The 16,886-nt window shown below is 41.0% G+C and overlaps 1 protein-coding gene and 1 long non-coding RNA gene across 2 annotated transcripts in view; both read right to left on the reverse strand.

Annotated features, from left to right (window-relative positions):
* Window positions 1–13,125, reverse strand: part of LOC128914227 (uncharacterized) — a 58,366-nt gene extending 45,241 nt beyond the window's left edge. The window contains exon 1 of the long non-coding RNA XR_008468220.1: window positions 13,084–13,125. This is a non-coding gene — a long non-coding RNA (uncharacterized LOC128914227). The remainder of the gene's footprint in view (window positions 1–13,083) is intronic.
* ZNF281 (zinc finger protein 281) lies at window positions 7,338–13,114 on the reverse strand. Its single transcript, XM_054212971.1, has one exon. The coding sequence runs from the start codon at window positions 12,869–12,871 to the stop codon at window positions 10,229–10,231; it is 2,643 nt and encodes an 880-aa protein (XP_054068946.1). The 5' UTR covers window positions 12,872–13,114; the 3' UTR covers window positions 7,338–10,228.
* Window positions 13,126–16,886: the final 3,761 nt, after the last annotated feature.

Below are 16,886 nucleotides of genomic sequence, written 5' to 3' on the forward strand. Positions count from 1 at the left end.
TTTTCTTTTTAGTCTTTACTAAAAGACTAAGGAAGACTCGTCATGGAAAATGCCTGCAATTTAAAGCAGACTTGAGTATCCAAGCTAGACATCTGAAACAACCTTTAACTGCTTAACACTCCATAGTGATAGGATTCCCAACAACGTCTTGAATTCTCTCGCCCATTTGTTCCATTAAACAATGCACTTTCAGACACCCCATTGTACGACTTCTTAGAGACAGATACCGTCTCCTCAGCATAAAATCTGTCATTGCTGTTTGGCACAGACCAGTGATCAAACAAACCTATAGAGAATCACAGAATTGTTGATGGAAAGAACCTCTTGAGGTCATCTCGTCCAAATTCCCTGCTCAAGACGGGTCAGCCACAGCAGGCTGCCCAGGACCATGTCCAGTCAGGCTTTAAGTACCTTCACAGATGGAGGCTCCACAACTTCTCTGGCAACTTATTCCTGTGTTTGACAACTCTCTCAGCAAAAAAGTGTTTTCTCATGCTCAGATGGAATTTCATCTGCTTTAATTTGTGCCCATTGCCTCTTGTCCTGTCAGTGAGCACTACTGCAAAGAGTCTGGCTCCTTCATCTTCATTCTTTCCCGTTAGGCATTTGTACACATTTGTATGTGATCACCCTGATAAGATCACCCTGAGCCTTGTCTTCTCCAGGTTGAACACTCCCAGCACTCTCAGCCTCTCCTAATATGAAAGAGCCTCCAGGTCCTTAATCAAATCTTTGTGCCACTGCGCTAGACTCATTCCAGTAAGTCTGCCTGTCTCTTGCACCGTGGGGCCCAGGAGGTGGCCTCACCAGTGTCGAGCAGATTAGAAGGACACCTTCCTTGACTGCTGGCAATGCTCTCTCTGATGCATCCCAAGATACTGCTAGGTTTTTTTTGCCACGAGGGCACACTGCTGGCTCTTGGTCAGCTTGTTGTCCACCAGGACTCCAAAGTCCTTCTCAGCAAAGCTGCTTTCCAGCCAGTTGGCCCCCAGCATGAAGTGATGCGTAGGGTTATTCCTCCCCAGATGCAGGACTTGAGATTTCACTTTGCTGAACTTCGTGAGATTCCCCTCACCCCACTTCTTCAGTCTGCTAACCGCTAGGCATGGCAGCTTGCAGGTTTTGTTTCATATTAGCACATTAAGGTAAAAAAGTAGAAATCATTCGTTTACCATAACTTTGCTGGCATGTGCAGAAACTGCATAGCATTTGATCCTCACTACGAATCCTTGGCACACTTTTTCCACTGGAAAAAATAAAATCATCATTTCTACGTTCCATCCCCCAGAGAATTTGACATGAAGTTACAAAAATAAAAAGCTCTGGTATCAAATTAGTCAGGTCCTATCAAATTAGTAAGCTTTATAAAGTAAGTTTTCTCCTTTGTAAAAGAGAACAAGTTAATTAAATCTTTCCAACAAAGTATTAACGTACTGTTCCACATATCTTTTGATCTTTGCATATTAAAGTCACTTCTCACTATACACAGGATCTGTTTATATGGTATTAGCATATTGTTTTCCAGGAATATGTTTTAAGGACTTATGATATTACCTGGCAACTGCTGTTTCACTCTGAGTTTACATAGCTCTGAAATAACATGTGCGTACTCTAAACTTACCTTTTTTTTTTCCAAACAGCCATCCTTTTGATGAAGCATATTCTTAAAGAGGCACACTCCCCACACTCCCTTACTCAGGTGCTCACCCAGGCTGTGGCTTTATGAGAACAGCATCCATCATCAAAGAAACAACCTGCTCTTCAAAAGAACATGTAGTCAGGTCCTGAGCTAATTAATTAAGTCCAACAACTATTTCCTATTTTTACTCCTTTATAGGATAAAAAAAATAAATAATAAAATCATTACGTGATAACAGACAACCACTTCTATAGATATAAGTGCTTACAAAAAAGAACAAATCTCCATGCCTTACCTTCACTGCACACTTTAGAGTTTGCTCTGCTACACAGGCCTCTCCTCTACAAGATACAGCACAATTCAGATCAACATTGCCGAAACCTTGAGAAAGCCCTAAACTAGCAGGTACTGCCATTATTTAAGAATGACAGATGATTCTCCGTGGTGAAAAAAAATTGCTGAGCGCTGCAATTCAAACACCTCTGCTTAAGTTGGATGGAGCAACAGGGTCTCCCCATTACGAAACAGCCACAACACGTTATGTGCTTTGTGCAAAACGCTTTGCTTTTTTATACAGGCCACCAAGAAATTTGAGCCTTCCTATATCTCACCACAGTGCTTTACAAGCCTGCAGGTACCATAAAAGTAAGTGGAAAATGAATGACGTAAAGATTTGCGATTTTTCTAGATTCAAGATTATAAGCAGCTACTGGTAATTTTGAATGCCTCACGGCTGTGTACCCAAAAATCAAACCAGACCATTACAGAGTATCTTAAGAAACCAGAAGGCCCTTTACCAGTCATATGGCCCCCCTACTTTCCATCTTTTCCCAACTCCTTGCCACACATCATTCCTGTAACAATATCTATATTGAGAAAGAACTCTATGTTATTTCTAGATTTTGCAAACTGACAATTTACAATACATTTTCTAATCTTTTGATTTTGTTCACTGATGGGAGAAGGGGGATCCTCTGTTTTATTTGTGTCCTTTCTGGCGGAGAAATAATAAAAAAAAAGAACAGCTCTTTGAGAAGCTTGTGTCAGCTTCATTGTCAAGACAAAGGTCACTGCATTCCTATTCATGATGACCTACAACTGTACCCATTTAAAGACTTCATTATGCTATATTAGAGGGACCTCTTTCTCAGAGGTTTTAATTTAGCTTCATTGTGAGAACAACAAAACATGCAAGCATCAGAATACAGTGTTAAAAACAGTAAAGACCAATGATTTTAGCTACCACCAGTCTCACTCCACTTGCCATCCACTCTTAAGATGACGTGTGAAATATGATTTCCAGAACCATGCAAAACAAAATATGAAACTACTTTTACTCTAAAGTGCCTCTCTAAACTCGAAAACAAATAAATAATCAAATTCAGTGTACCTACACAAAAATGACTGCAATCTCGCAAAAAATGAGACGAGTAATTTGTTTAACCCCCCTCTCCCCACACTAATATTATAGACGTAAACCTGGAAAGAATTTTTAATTAAGAATGCTCAGGAAAAACTTTTAAATCACCTACACATTTCATACACACTTAACTCTCGAGATCACTAAGTGTACCTGTTTAGTTATAGGGTTTGATGGACCAAGTACATGAACTGCTTCATGATATAATTTGACCTAGCTTTCTAAGGCTGACAAATTTCTTAAGCTAATTAGGGTGAATATTTTTAGTGACACATCTCCATTTATTACTGTTGAATAACCCCCTGGACTAAAGCTGGCCGGACCTGAGCTAGCAGAATTTTGGCACAGATACCTGCATATCATTTTCACAAAGTGAATCGATACTTGCAAATGGCAGGTCCTCAAAAAAAACCCAAGGTGTTCTAAGAAACAGAGCTTGCTGTGCTGTGTCTCACACTTCCAAATCACTGACCACAGCCCAGCTGCAAGAGGAAGGCCCCGTTCTCCCTACCAAGAGAGAGTCTTAAGACACGACGGGGCCATGAGCTTCTATGAGTAAAGGTGTTATCACCAACCTCACCAAATTCCAAGCAGACAGCTAACGCAATATAAAAGCCCCCTTCAACTACATAAACTAATCCTTATTAGTCTCGTTTTCCAGTATTACCAAGCACTTCCTAACATAATATATTAATAAGATTGTATAATATATTCTAGAGATCCATTTTGTTTAATAGATAAGAAGATCCATAGGCATATTTTACCCACCATAATTTAAAGCACCTCAGCAAAACATGCAAGATGTTTTATTACACATCTATATATTTCCCCATTACACGAAAGCAAATTAAAGTGATTCAAACCTTGTCACTCATGAAGTTGCATATGGATTTCTTTGCAAATTCTACTCTTCAAAATAGGTCTCCTGGTTTAATTCCCACTCAGAACGTAAGAACATCCAAAAAAACTCCCACCTGTGAGCTTTTTCCCCTCCAGAAAAAGATATTCAGAATCTTTGAGCAGACTGAGCCATCCTCACCATCAATATAATTTCTGGCCATACGCCAGCAGCCGCACACATAATGTCCCAGTGAAGACTCTAACCTCCTATCCACTGGGAAGAGAATACAAGCAGAGAGAGAAGTACACACTGCAAGGAGAAATAGTGGGATTAAAACCAACCAGGCTTCTGACCTTTGAGGAAAATGAAAATGAAATTTCTTTTTGCCAACAGCACAAAGTAAAGGTTCCTTCTGAACAAGAACACAGGAATAGTCTGAATGGTAATAACCTAGCTTTAGATAAAGCAGATTTTAGCATAGAAGGTGGCACATGTGCTACCACAGAATATCCGACTCTTACTGCAGATCCTGCATATTATCTATTATATGCCTCATTAGTTCACAGAATGTTTTGATATTTGTAGCAGTAAATAAGACACTATTTAAAATACATTTTAAGGTAAGCTAGAGTATATTAAAATAATCAAAGAAATATATTCTTAAATTAGTTCTTAATTCTTTCTTCATTTGGAGTGGCTAGATATTTTATCAAATTTCAGACCAAGTCTCCAAGCACACAGGCAGCTTTCTAGTGTAGCGTCATACCATTACTTCAGACACCTTGGGTTTAAAATTACCAAATCCACTGGAAATCTAATAAAACCAAAACACTGAAAAGTAAGTATATGAAAATATACTAGTATGCTAGATACAAAAATTTACATTACCATAAAGATTATGGATCAAGCATTATAAGTTAAAAAAAATACCAGAACTAAACCTTCGTTTTAATCCTTAATTCACCCCATCTTGTATGTGCGTTATGACACACTGATTACGTGATGACACGGTATTTTTTCCAAGCAACACTGCCTTGCTGTTCGTATCCACAACGACTAGGATGAGAACACTCAGGGAATGAAGCAGGACTGTGCTTAATGAGGCTGCCGTCTGCAGAACCCGGTTTCACTTGTTGCAGATGCCAAATTTACAGTGAGCTCAAGAAAAGGGAAAAGACAACCTGGTGATTGAGACTCCTGAACGTCACCTTAGAGGATTAAATTACCCCTTGACTCTGCACCACAGTTTCTACCTGATTCTAGACAATCAACTATTCCACATTTCCTAAGCTGGTAACTATTCCTCAATTTCTCTCCATGCAGACACAGTCTGAAACAGCAGGGGTCCTATACCAAGGAACTCAACTTCAATCAGTGTCAAAGAAATGAAATTCCAGTACCTACCCCTCCAGGTCACAGGTATCACAATGAAGCTGGGCATTCAAAAGTACATTTTTAGCATCAGTATCTATAAAACCCCTAAGATCAGAATATCACTATAAAGATATGAAAAAATAAGTTTTTCTTTTGTAACGTAGACAGACATTACTGTCTGTGATAAAACAAACAATTCTGAAATAAATCTGCGTTTTAACTGCAAGTGAAAAAGAGGACACAAGAAATATGTCTTGAACACCATGAATAACAAAGTGGACCATAGCTGTTCACGTGGTAAACAGGGTATATATATCCTGTGTTCCAAATGCTGCGCACAATACTATACCTTATTTTCTTAAGTATTTGTACAAAAAAAAATTGCACAACAATCACCTTAGTATAATATTAAAAATGAAGACTCTACAGTTCATGTAAGAAGCCAGAAAAAAAATCCCAGTCAGAAAATACGCAACATCCACCCCCATACAGGACACATCAGAAGAAATCGCCACTTGGACTAACATACCAAACAATTGTAATAGCTCCATCTGGTAACTGGGAGGGGTCACCTTTGGAGATATAGTCACCAAACTTTCAAATCTCTGAACGTAAAAGCATTTTCAAAAACTCTTAAGTTGATTATTATCAGGTTTTGAAGAAGACTGATTCAACGGGGGACACCCATCAACCTGGAGTCCTAGCTTTGGAGGGGGATGATTCTGATTTGTTTTGAAAGAAGATAGTTTTTAACGAAGAAAAGCCCAGTGGAACAAGAAAGTTTTCTTCCTTAATCTTATTTTAGGAAACACATGAGTAATTTTTGCAGAAGTTTCCCAGAGAAAGATAGAGTGAGACAGGCAAAGCCTGGAAAATTCCAGCCCAAATGGTTAAAGCTAGTAGTCAGCAGGGGCTGAAAACAGAATCTTCCATTTTAAAGTGACCTGGCTCCCTTCAACACATACAATAAAAAGCAGCGAGGCAGTAACTTACACATTCTCCCACATATCTTCCCAGATATAACAAACATTTCCACAGTTACAACTGCAACTTCACATGAACAATTCTGATTTCTACTTGGTGGGAAAAAATCAGAAGCATCATTCAGACAAATATACTGTTTTCATGCGTACAATATTTGGGGCGGGGGAGACCAAACAACTGAAACAACAAAAAACCACTAATGGAATACACTGAATTATTCCAGTATTTTCTCAAGGTCTCCATGAGGCATCAGGCAGTTTTTCTTCATCAGTAGTCCATAAACCTGAAATTACGGTCTCCCTTTGCACCACCATATTTTCACTTTTTTTCATTCCCCTTTTATTTCACTAACGTCTTACTCTAAAATTTCACCCACTACCCCCAAGTCTCTTTCAATTTAAATAATTCAGAAACTACTACAAATTTTATCTCACTCTTCTAGATCATCTGCAAGCAGGTGAGACGTGCATTTTTAGTGGCTTGGAGCATACAGGTGTATTCACAATTCAGGGTACCACAACGCACTTGTTCCAAAGCAAAAACATGTTATACTATAATATGAAGCATAACAGTTTATGTACAATTTTCTATCACCACATGCATCAATTCTTTACACTCCTGCTAGTGGTAGGAAACAGGTTATCATTTCCCTCCCGTAATTCCTTCAAAACAAACAACTAAACCAGGAATTAAAGCAGGGAAAAAAAATTCAAGGGGAATTTTGCTTTCCTTTTTCCTTCTCTCACCACCACATCCCTAAATAAAGCTTTAGTCCATGTGTGTTACTACATATAGTTCTTCCTAATATCTAGTGGGCAAAGCCATAGTCTGATTTCTATACACTTTACTATATCCTTAACCTTCACTATTTAAATAAAAATAAATTTGAACTCCATTAAATTGTGAAAAGGTCTCATTCTGTTCTATCTAGAAACAGTTTTGAATGACTGCTAAACTGTAGAAAGAACATACATAATTCCAATAATTTTCCCCTCACATTTCCAGAAATGATTCCTAGCAATGTTCTGAATATTAAGCATTTTGCATATTTCATATTTACTTGGAAAAGTTTCCATCCTTATTTGCTTTTCAGCATGACAACGATTTTTCCCTTGTCCGTGTCCTTGCCTTGATTCAAACTGCTGTCTTCTGTTCAATAGGCTACTTTTCAACCATTCTGAGACCTTCAGCACTGCTACTCTTATGTTCATATACAAAGCTGAAGAAAAAACACAGATGAAGGAAGTCCACAAATTATCTTCAGATTACCTAAAATGCTTTTAAGTGCTTTGCTATAATACTATTTCTAGTAGGCTTTCCTCATAATGCATAAGTTAGAGCAGGGAAAAAAAAAACAACCAACCAACAACAAAAAGAACAGATAGAGGACTTTCTAAAATCTTTACTTAGAACAAAATTGTATTATATATGTGTCATTCTGGATTTCCAGCAATTACAAAATGTCTTTGAAGTTAACAATATGCAATTTATATATTTTTAACCAAAATCATATATAAAACCCCACGGATTTAAAAAGATGAGGTTGTACAAATGGTTTAACTTAAGGAAATGTGTTAGTTTTTTTGCCTTGGAAACTAAAGGTATGAGATAGAGCCCTGATTTCTAAAATAGTGCATTCAGATTATCTGACTCAAAGAAACTGAAGGAAGAAATTAAGATGAAAACATGCCAGTAAATTATGTTATTCCTTCTCAAAATTTAATCTCATAACATTTCCCTAATAGGTTCTCAAAAGTGTGGCTGGATAATAGAAGTGGTATCTTTATGATTTTGTGAATAATGGGTTTTATTAGTATTAAGTTAAAGCAAACAGCCAGAACAATACATATGAAACTTCTACTACACACAATATAAAGAATGTAAATTATAACCTCTGTAAAACAAAAGAAAAGGTACTGAAAAAGCCAACACAGTGGTTATGGACTATTCCATCCCTGATAACAGGCCGGGTTCTGTGTTCAGAGAACATTTGTTTTTTGCTTATTTAAACTGAAATAGGGTGAAATACATAATCGAGTATAAAGAAAAAGTTAATGGAGTTACATGGATTCTATGAGAACAAATTCTAGATTAGTAAGAAAAAAAAAAAAAGGCAGTTCACCTAGTAAAAGAGATTAACAAATGGGCTCAGGTTTCAGTTTTTAGTGGTGAGGGACAAGGGGAGAAATTACCCAGGATTTTTGTAACAATTCATTTAATAATACACCACTTTCATAACAGAAGTGTTTTACACTTGCACAATGTTAATAACTTTATTATACATGGAAGCCTGTAATAGGCTGATTACACAATAAGACTGCAAACAACCACTGGTACTTTCCTGACACCAGAAAAGTACGTAAGACTGAAACATCACCAAGAGTACATAAAAAACCATCAGCATAAACATCACCAAAATTACATTAAAAAACTAATCAAAAAATACATTTGCAAAAAGTGGTTTAGAGCAGTGCCACTGCCTTTCAGCAGCTTTGAATGGCCACCAGTATTTCTAGCAGGTTTCCGTGGCTCCACAGGCATTAATCAGGATTCACATATAATAAATAATGTACCACAAAATATACATAAAGTAAGGCAATAATTCCAAAGAAAAGTTCTGTTGATATTAACAAGCCACTCAAGTTCTACTTTTGCAGTTGATGCCATCACCAGAAACCTTTGATGGAATTGCAGCCTTAGGCCCTACAATCCTGCAATGCTCAACTGCGGCAAACCTCTGCATCCAGACAGAGCTCCAGTGACACCACTGGTACGCTGCTGGGACAGGGGTTCACGTTAGCTGATCCTGATGCAGGACAGGGGCCTTCGTATGTACAATTGGGAGTATATTATTTCTTACCGTACATGGAAACCTTGACATAATTCTAAAACATGTGGGTGTTCGTTGTTCTTAATCTGATGTCATAAGACATCAGAAAGTACACAAGAAGATATGCGCTTTCTGGAATGTAAATCTTTTTAAATACTAGCTATTAAATTGGGGTGAGAGAGTGAGTAGGAAAGCAGGGGGGAATAAAAAGGTGTAAATTAAGGGGGGGGAGAAACAAGATCAAGTCCAGAGGAATTGGGAGCACAACAAAAGAGAAGGAACCTTCTACACTTAAGAGAATGTGGAAAAGGGGAAGAGCAAGAGACTGACTTTTTTTGAACCACGTATAATAAAAAATGTATCCCAAAAGCATATCTGGATTACGACTGTAGTTTCAAGTTGGGGTTCTCGTGACATGAACCAGATGCACACGTTTTGTTCTCATGGTTTGTGTCAACAGAATCTCTTTACGGAATTACAGTCTTACAGAGGAGTTCTGGGGACATTATTGTTTATATTAAAGCTACCACTCTGGGCTCTTGGTACAGACCCAAGAATATTTGCTCCACCTGCCTGGAACGAGCATCACCTGGAAGAACAAGAGTACTTTAACAGCAATGAGATTTAGGTAGCAAAATTCTTTCAGATCAGCCCAGACATAAGAAACAGCAATTTGAAATGTCATAGATCCCTTCCTCAAAAAGCTGAGATATATTTGTCACTATCTGTAAATTGGAAGTTCCAATACACTAGTGGTGCATAGAATTCCCACGCTTCATTACACTTTCCTGAGAGTAAAGCAATTAGAATAAACCTTAGTCCTAGGAACAAAGTTAATTTTTTGCATTTTAAACTTTTGGGCTATTCCCTGACGTTCTATATAATGTAAATTTGATTGCTAAAAATTGTCACTTGAACAAAAACACTATTTTAATCTATTGATTTTTGATTAAAAACCATAATAAACAGATCTAAAAAAAAAATCACACTAACAAAATAAACTAAATATGAAAACTTGCATTGAAAGGGCATGTTACATTATTCTGAATAGGACCGTGTAGAAACATTCCAATGGCAGTGTTGTCAAAGTAAAACAAAATTACATTAAGAAGACCCCACAGCCTGGTGACAGTCAGGACCTTACCTGTAACTCTGGCTGGTTGGGGTTTTTACTCGTGTACTACATGGCTCACTTACATCAGACATCATATTTGTATACCCTGAGAAATCTGACACTGAAGTCCTTACCCTATGGTCCACTTCTCCATTAGAGTTAGTGATAAAAGTCATTGGCACCCTGCTGCCCGACTTAAACTGAGAACCAAACGCTTGTGCAAAGTTCTCGATCTGGTAGGTTGCTCTAGGCTCTATGTCCTTCTGAGGGTCTATCTGGCTAGTTAACTCCTGAGATGGGATCTGAAAGCTCGTTGAGGATTCTAAGTTTTTCTGTTCCTTCTGGCCAGTCAGTTTCTGAGACGTCGACTGGTAGTTAGATGAAGTCTCTAAGTTTTTCTGCGGATCAATGAGATCATCCAGCTCTTGAGAAGGAGTCAACTGTTGATGCGTAGCCTCCAAAGCAGACAAATAAAAGCCTGGCTGAGATCCAAGCAACATCCCAAACGGAGGTTTTGGCAACGCAGTTGGCAATACTGAGGTAACAGATTGGCTGAAGCCACACTCAAGTGGAGATGTAGTGTATATCTGTTTGTCTTGAAACAGAGTGTGGTTATGGAGAGTAGAAGACAAGCTAACAAATTGGAAGCTGGGTCCAAAAGCAAAACCAGTGCTATTGGTTGTTCTTTCAAAGGCTTGTTGGAGGTATTTGGAGTATTCTTGCAACATGCTTGCCTTATCATTTGAAACTGTTTGAGAGTTAGGGCTCAAATTTTCTTCTTGAACCATCTCTGAATGTTCTCCTGAGGTGTGCAAGTCCACACGCTGTTCAGTTATACTGAAAGGATCTTCTTTCTGGCCTTCTGATTTGTGAGAGTACTGGTCCAAAAGGCTCTGTAAGACTTCATCGGGAATACCAGACTTGTCGTGGCAAGACTTTATTTCACTGTTCAAAGAGGCTGAATCAATAAGAGATAATGGAGCTTCGTTATCCATAACACTAACACCTGCAGACTGGATGACGGACTGCTGGGAAGTCATGTGTCCGACATTAATTGAAAAGGCACTGTTACTGCTTGCAGTTTGTAGATATCTTCTTTTCTTTGAAAACTGCATGGCATCATCATAATTGCTACTTATTTGACCTGGTTTACCACCTGTACTTTGGAGAAGGCCAATAGTTTCTACACCGGTATTGGCTACTAGGCCTAGAGAGCCACTCTGTTTCCCAGAGAGTGGTTTTTGCCCCAAAATGTCTGGCAGTGGTGATACAAAATTAAGGTAATTTTTGTCTGCCTGTTTTCTGCTTCCTTTTTTCAAGACCAATTTTGGCACCTTTTTCTGAAGTTCTTCTATGCCTGTGCCAACTAGACCACCACTGGAAGACACAATAGGAATATCAACTGCATAATTTGGCATGGCCACATTACTTGTAACTTGAGATTCGGTTACTTTGCTGCTACACTTGTTTCCTTTGTTTTCAGTGGATATACTTTTTGTTTTACTTTTTCTCCTTGAGGAACTTGTGTTTCCCTGAGACAACGCAGCCAAGCTACCCATGTTATTTGACGATCCAGGCTCCATTCCAGCACCTGCTTTACCTATGGCTTCACCACATGTTCTCCTGTGCTTCAACAGTCTATCAGTCCTTGAAAAATACTGCTGACAAGTATCACATTTGTATGGCTTTTCTCCGCTATGCGTCCTCTTGTGTCTTTCCATGTGGTACTTCTGGATGAACTTCATACTACACTGGTCGCACCCAAAAGGCTTCTCCCTACTGTGGATCTTCTCGTGTCTCTGCAGCAAGTACTTCTGGATGAAACCCATGCTGCACTGGCTGCACTGGAAAGGCCTCTCCCCAGTGTGAATGAGCACATGTCTGCGCAAGTGATAGGAACTCCTGAAGGCAGCGCTGCAGTGTTCGCAGACATGAGGTTTCTGGCTGGGGGACGCAATGGCACCTTCCCCATCTCCCACCAGGGGGGGTTTGGATGAAGCACTTGGCTTCCGCTTGGCTTTGATTCCCTGAGTTTCTGGCTTTGGCCTCTTTGCCTTCTTGACCTGGGCATCGTGCTTTGGCTCACCCGAGCTCCCAGGGGCGCCCTCGCCTCTGCCACTCAGTAACAGGTCTCGGTGGGGATGCTGGTGCAGGTGGTGAAGAAGGCTGAGGTCCTGAATCACGCTCTGGCCGGCTCCTTCCCCGCTGCTGCTCCCCAGGCCAGGGGGCCTCTCCTCCCCGGCGCCCCCGAAGAGTCCCCCGTAGTGGTGATGGTGCTGCGGCTGCTGCTGCTCCTCCTCCTCCTGCTCGCTGGGCTTCTCTTGCTTGATGCTCACCAGGGACTGCAAAAAGCCCCAGGGGCTCCTCTGCGAGGAGGAGGGAGCGGAGGGGAAAGCCCCCGCCGGCTCCTTCTTGAAAGTCATGTCCTGAGGGGGAGGAGGAGGCGCCGGGGGCTCGGCCGCCGCCGTGGAGGAAGCGGCGGCGGAGGCCGGAGGTAACACGCACTGCGGGGGGTGCTGGGCCGCCGGGGGGGGCGCGGCCGCCCGGGTGAAGCTGGTGACCGGGGGCAGGCGGTGGTTGAACATAACCATGCCGGGGGGAAAGGTGGGCTCCATGGCCGCCGCCCTCTTGCTGCCGCCGCCGCCGAGGAAGCCGCTGCCGAGTTTCATCCCCCGGGAAGGCGGGCCGGAGAGGAGGCGCGGCCCAGAGGGGGCTGCGGGACCCGCCGCCCGCCCGCCCGCCGGACACCGCTCGCTGCCTCGCTGGGCGGGCGCCCGCTCAGCGCCTGGCTCCCGCGGCGGCCCAGCAGCCGCCGCCCGGGCGCATCGCCGCCACCCCCACACCGCGCCGACGGGCGGCCCCCGGCCCGGGCTGCACTTACGGCTCCCGCCGCCGCCGCCGCCTCCAGTTAAAAATAACGCCGCGTCCGCTCCACAATGGAATTAGCAGCCCCTGCGCCCCGCACTGCACATGCGCGGCGCGGGGCAGGCTGGGTACGGGCCCGGCCGGCCGGGCCGACAGCGGGCGGGCAGCGCGCAGGCGCGACGGGCCGCGCTCGCGTGGGGCGGTGGGGAGCAGGGGGGCGGAGGGGCCATGTTGGTGGGCGCCGCCGCGGAGGGGCCGGGCCCCGCGGCCGCCCGGGAAGAGGAGACGGAGCCGAACGGGCGCGTTAGACTCGCCGCCGCGGTACCGAGAATGAGAGCGAGCGACACCTTCCTGCGGCGCCCACGGGCAACGGGCGGTACCGGCCCCGCCGCCGCCCGGCTAACGGGACCGGGCGGACGCCGCCCCCTCCCGCTGCAGGGGGACCCACGTACGGTAAATTCGCAGGTGCAGCTTCAACTGCGCTAACGTGACTGCCACACCGCAGTCTGTACGAAGCGCGTAAAGTACGCAGCGGCCATAGGCTTAGCAAAAGTATTTGCTGTTATTAAAAGGTGCAGTTACAGAGATGCTGAAATCAACATTTTTAACAAAGTCAAAAGTAGCAACAGACGTAGAATCAAAGAATGGTTCGGGTTGGAAGGGACCTTAAAGATCATCTAGTTCCAACCCCCCTGCCATGGGCAGGGACACCTCCCACTAGACCAGGCTGCTCAAAGCCCCATCCAGCCTGGCCTTGAACACTTCCAGGGATGGGGCATCCACAGCTTCCCTGGGCAACCTGTTCCAGTGTCTCACCACCCGCACAGGAAAGAATTTCTTCCTAATATCTATTCTAAATCTATGCTCTTTCAGTTTAAAACCATTACCCCTCATCTGTTACCACATGCCCTACTAAAAATTCCCCCTCCAGCTTTCAAAAATACTGTGCTTTATCTCAAAATATGCCACTCTATCTCAAAACAATGACATCAGTTGCACCTAACGCCACAGAGTTAATGAAGCTACTCCCAGAAGTGAGATACTACCAAGAAGAAAGAATATTTTAATCTGACCTACCTATCGGGTGTATTTTACACACACGGTTTCCGCACTCCGTTGGAAATCCTCGCCGCCTGCATGCTGGGAGCAGGTCCCCACCATTCGGCCTCTGGCCAGCTGAGAGCACAGCACTGGCCCATCAGCTGTGCCACTGGCCACCAGCTGCCAGGACACCAAGCCACCAGCTTGCCACCTCCCCTGCGAGCAGCGGACCCCGAGTACAGGATGCTTTGGCCCACTGTTACAACAAAGTCCACGCTAATAAAAAAGCTCATTGTTAAGTTGCATGTACTGAAATAATTTATCCTTATAACAGAAACGAAACAAAAGTTTCATTATTTTGAAATAGCTTTTTTTTTTGCGAAAGCAATCAGGAGACCTTTTTCACTATTTTTCTAACAGAGTACAGCCCCTTGGATGCTAATAAAATCTGAATAGAATTCTGCTTCATTTCTAACTATTGACTTTGAAAGCTTTTTCTATTTCTATAGGGTTTTACTACTGAATTCAAAATTCTATTAAAATTTAAACCTTATCTTAAAAACTTGGAATTGAACATATTAACACCAATTTTTATCATTAACATAATGGCAGTAATAAGGTGGATAATTCCTTATGATTTTTATGCTTTATGTATCAAAAATATATCCCCTTACGACAGTTCAGAATTTAAAGATCAAGTACTTTCCATAGGCCTAACTGGTACGAAGCCTTGGCTCAGATTTTAAAATCTTCAAAATACCTAATTGATGTACAAAATTTAATTTGATGCAATTTTGATAGCCAAGAAAATTCTGAAGTCAAGTAAGTAAAACTTGTTCCTTTTATAATTCAAATAGTTTCCTTTAAATAGCGTGTAAACTAACAGTTAATTTTTAAAATGTAAATTGAATTATGAAAGTTTAGGACTGTCAGGTTTAGCTAAGTGTTAAAAGAAAGACCAGGAATTCAAAAAACTTAAAGCAGCGGTAAAATATTAGTCAATGCCTATGAGAAATGAGTCTGTCCCTTTATTCAGGGTGTCTGTGTTTAATGGTAAGCTGGGATGCATATAAGCTAGTCCAAGCATGAAGGGCAGTAGGACACTCATATGGAAAGCCAACTTTGTCCCTCAGTTATCAAGATAAGAAACCTGTCATTTCTCTCATTCACTCTGTCAGCCTTGAGATACTCCAAGCAGACTTACCTCTGTGTTGTACACCCCATATATCAGGAAGATGAAGAGACCCTGTAAAATAAAATGGAGGGAAAAAGCTGTTAACTCTAATCATTTCAGCAGTAGAAATACCTGAAATAAACTTTCCTGGGAACAGACAAAAGAAGACACACTTCATCAAGGTCAATTTATTTTTCTATTTTTCAGCATTATAAGCTGTACCTTGAGCATTTATTTGATAACGTGGGAGTGCATCCCCACAGTGTTTGTGGTATTCCACTGTTTGGCAACTAAACACTTAGCATCAAAGGATCTAAAACATTAATTAGAAAAATTAATTTTATATTTGAATGGTCCTCTGAACAAAACCTCAGAATAAATTAAAAAAAAACAATGAAGTGAAAACATGAAGCTGCTAAAGCAAACTGAGAAAGAGCAAACATCTCTACTTCTGTTGTTGGTTTTTTAAACTGAAATTGGGAAAACACATATTACTGAATTCTACACTAAAAATATATTCTTGCATATATATTGACAAATGTATACACCCCACTTAATTATTTCAGAATTTTAAACTGGAAGAAAGTAAGAGATGTACGAGGGCAGAAAAAAGAAGTAATGCAAGTAAGCAAATAGTATACATGATTTATCAAAGTTCTTTTAACAGCTTGCTTCAAATTGGTCTATTAGACAAAACAAGCTAAAAACAAACAAAACACTCACTTCAGTGAGTTTCTCCGAGCATTTTCACCTTATTGAAGGATGTGTTTCCAGAGTCTAAATTAACGGTGCAAGACGTTACTGATTCTTGCAATCTGCAGGCAGGATCCTGAAAACTACAGGCAAATTACTAGGAAGAACAGGATAGCAAATGGAAATAAAACGCAAAAGTTTCCTAAGAAAATGCTGCTGTAACTCAGATTCACCATGTGCTTATAACCTATTTTTACATTTTATTTGTAAAACAACGTTATATTGTAGTATTAATATTTAAGCTGGTCCCTTGCATATATCAAGAAAAAAACCTTCACTTTGAGACAGAAAATATTTTCTGAAAATAAACATTTGAGTAACAAAGAAATTACATCTTTTTAATCCAATCAAATTACTTAAAGACAGCTGGATTAATTCTGGATTTGCTCATCAGCAAAATCACTGTGTTATTAGGCAGGCAGTAATAGAAGATATCATTCATATGTAATATTTCCATGGATTACCCCATGCCAGCATAAAATCCTTGGGAGAGACAGTGTTTTTGCATCATTTCTTTTGTTTAGTTTTTCAAAAAAAGCCCAAATCCAATACTTGCTTTCAGTTATTTTACAGATTATATTAATGACCTCAATGTTTAAAAGATTCTAAAAATAGACATCTAAATTTTTGAATGTGCCTTCATGTGAAATATACCACAATTACATCATGCTCCTTGTGAATAATCAGAATCCAGCAGCTTGACAACTCAGATAAGTGAATTACTCACATGCAAATTTATTTGTAGAATAAATTCCCAGTTACCTCTCTAAAGATAGTGTTAGTGGGCCATTCTGAGTCCTTTCACAGCGTCATCTGCAATCTGCATTTTGCCTGTGAAAAATAGAAGACCA

Source organism: Rissa tridactyla, chromosome 8, assembly GCF_028500815.1.
Source record: "Rissa tridactyla isolate bRisTri1 chromosome 8, bRisTri1.patW.cur.20221130, whole genome shotgun sequence".
Classification (NCBI taxonomy): domain Eukaryota; kingdom Metazoa; phylum Chordata; class Aves; order Charadriiformes; family Laridae; genus Rissa; species Rissa tridactyla.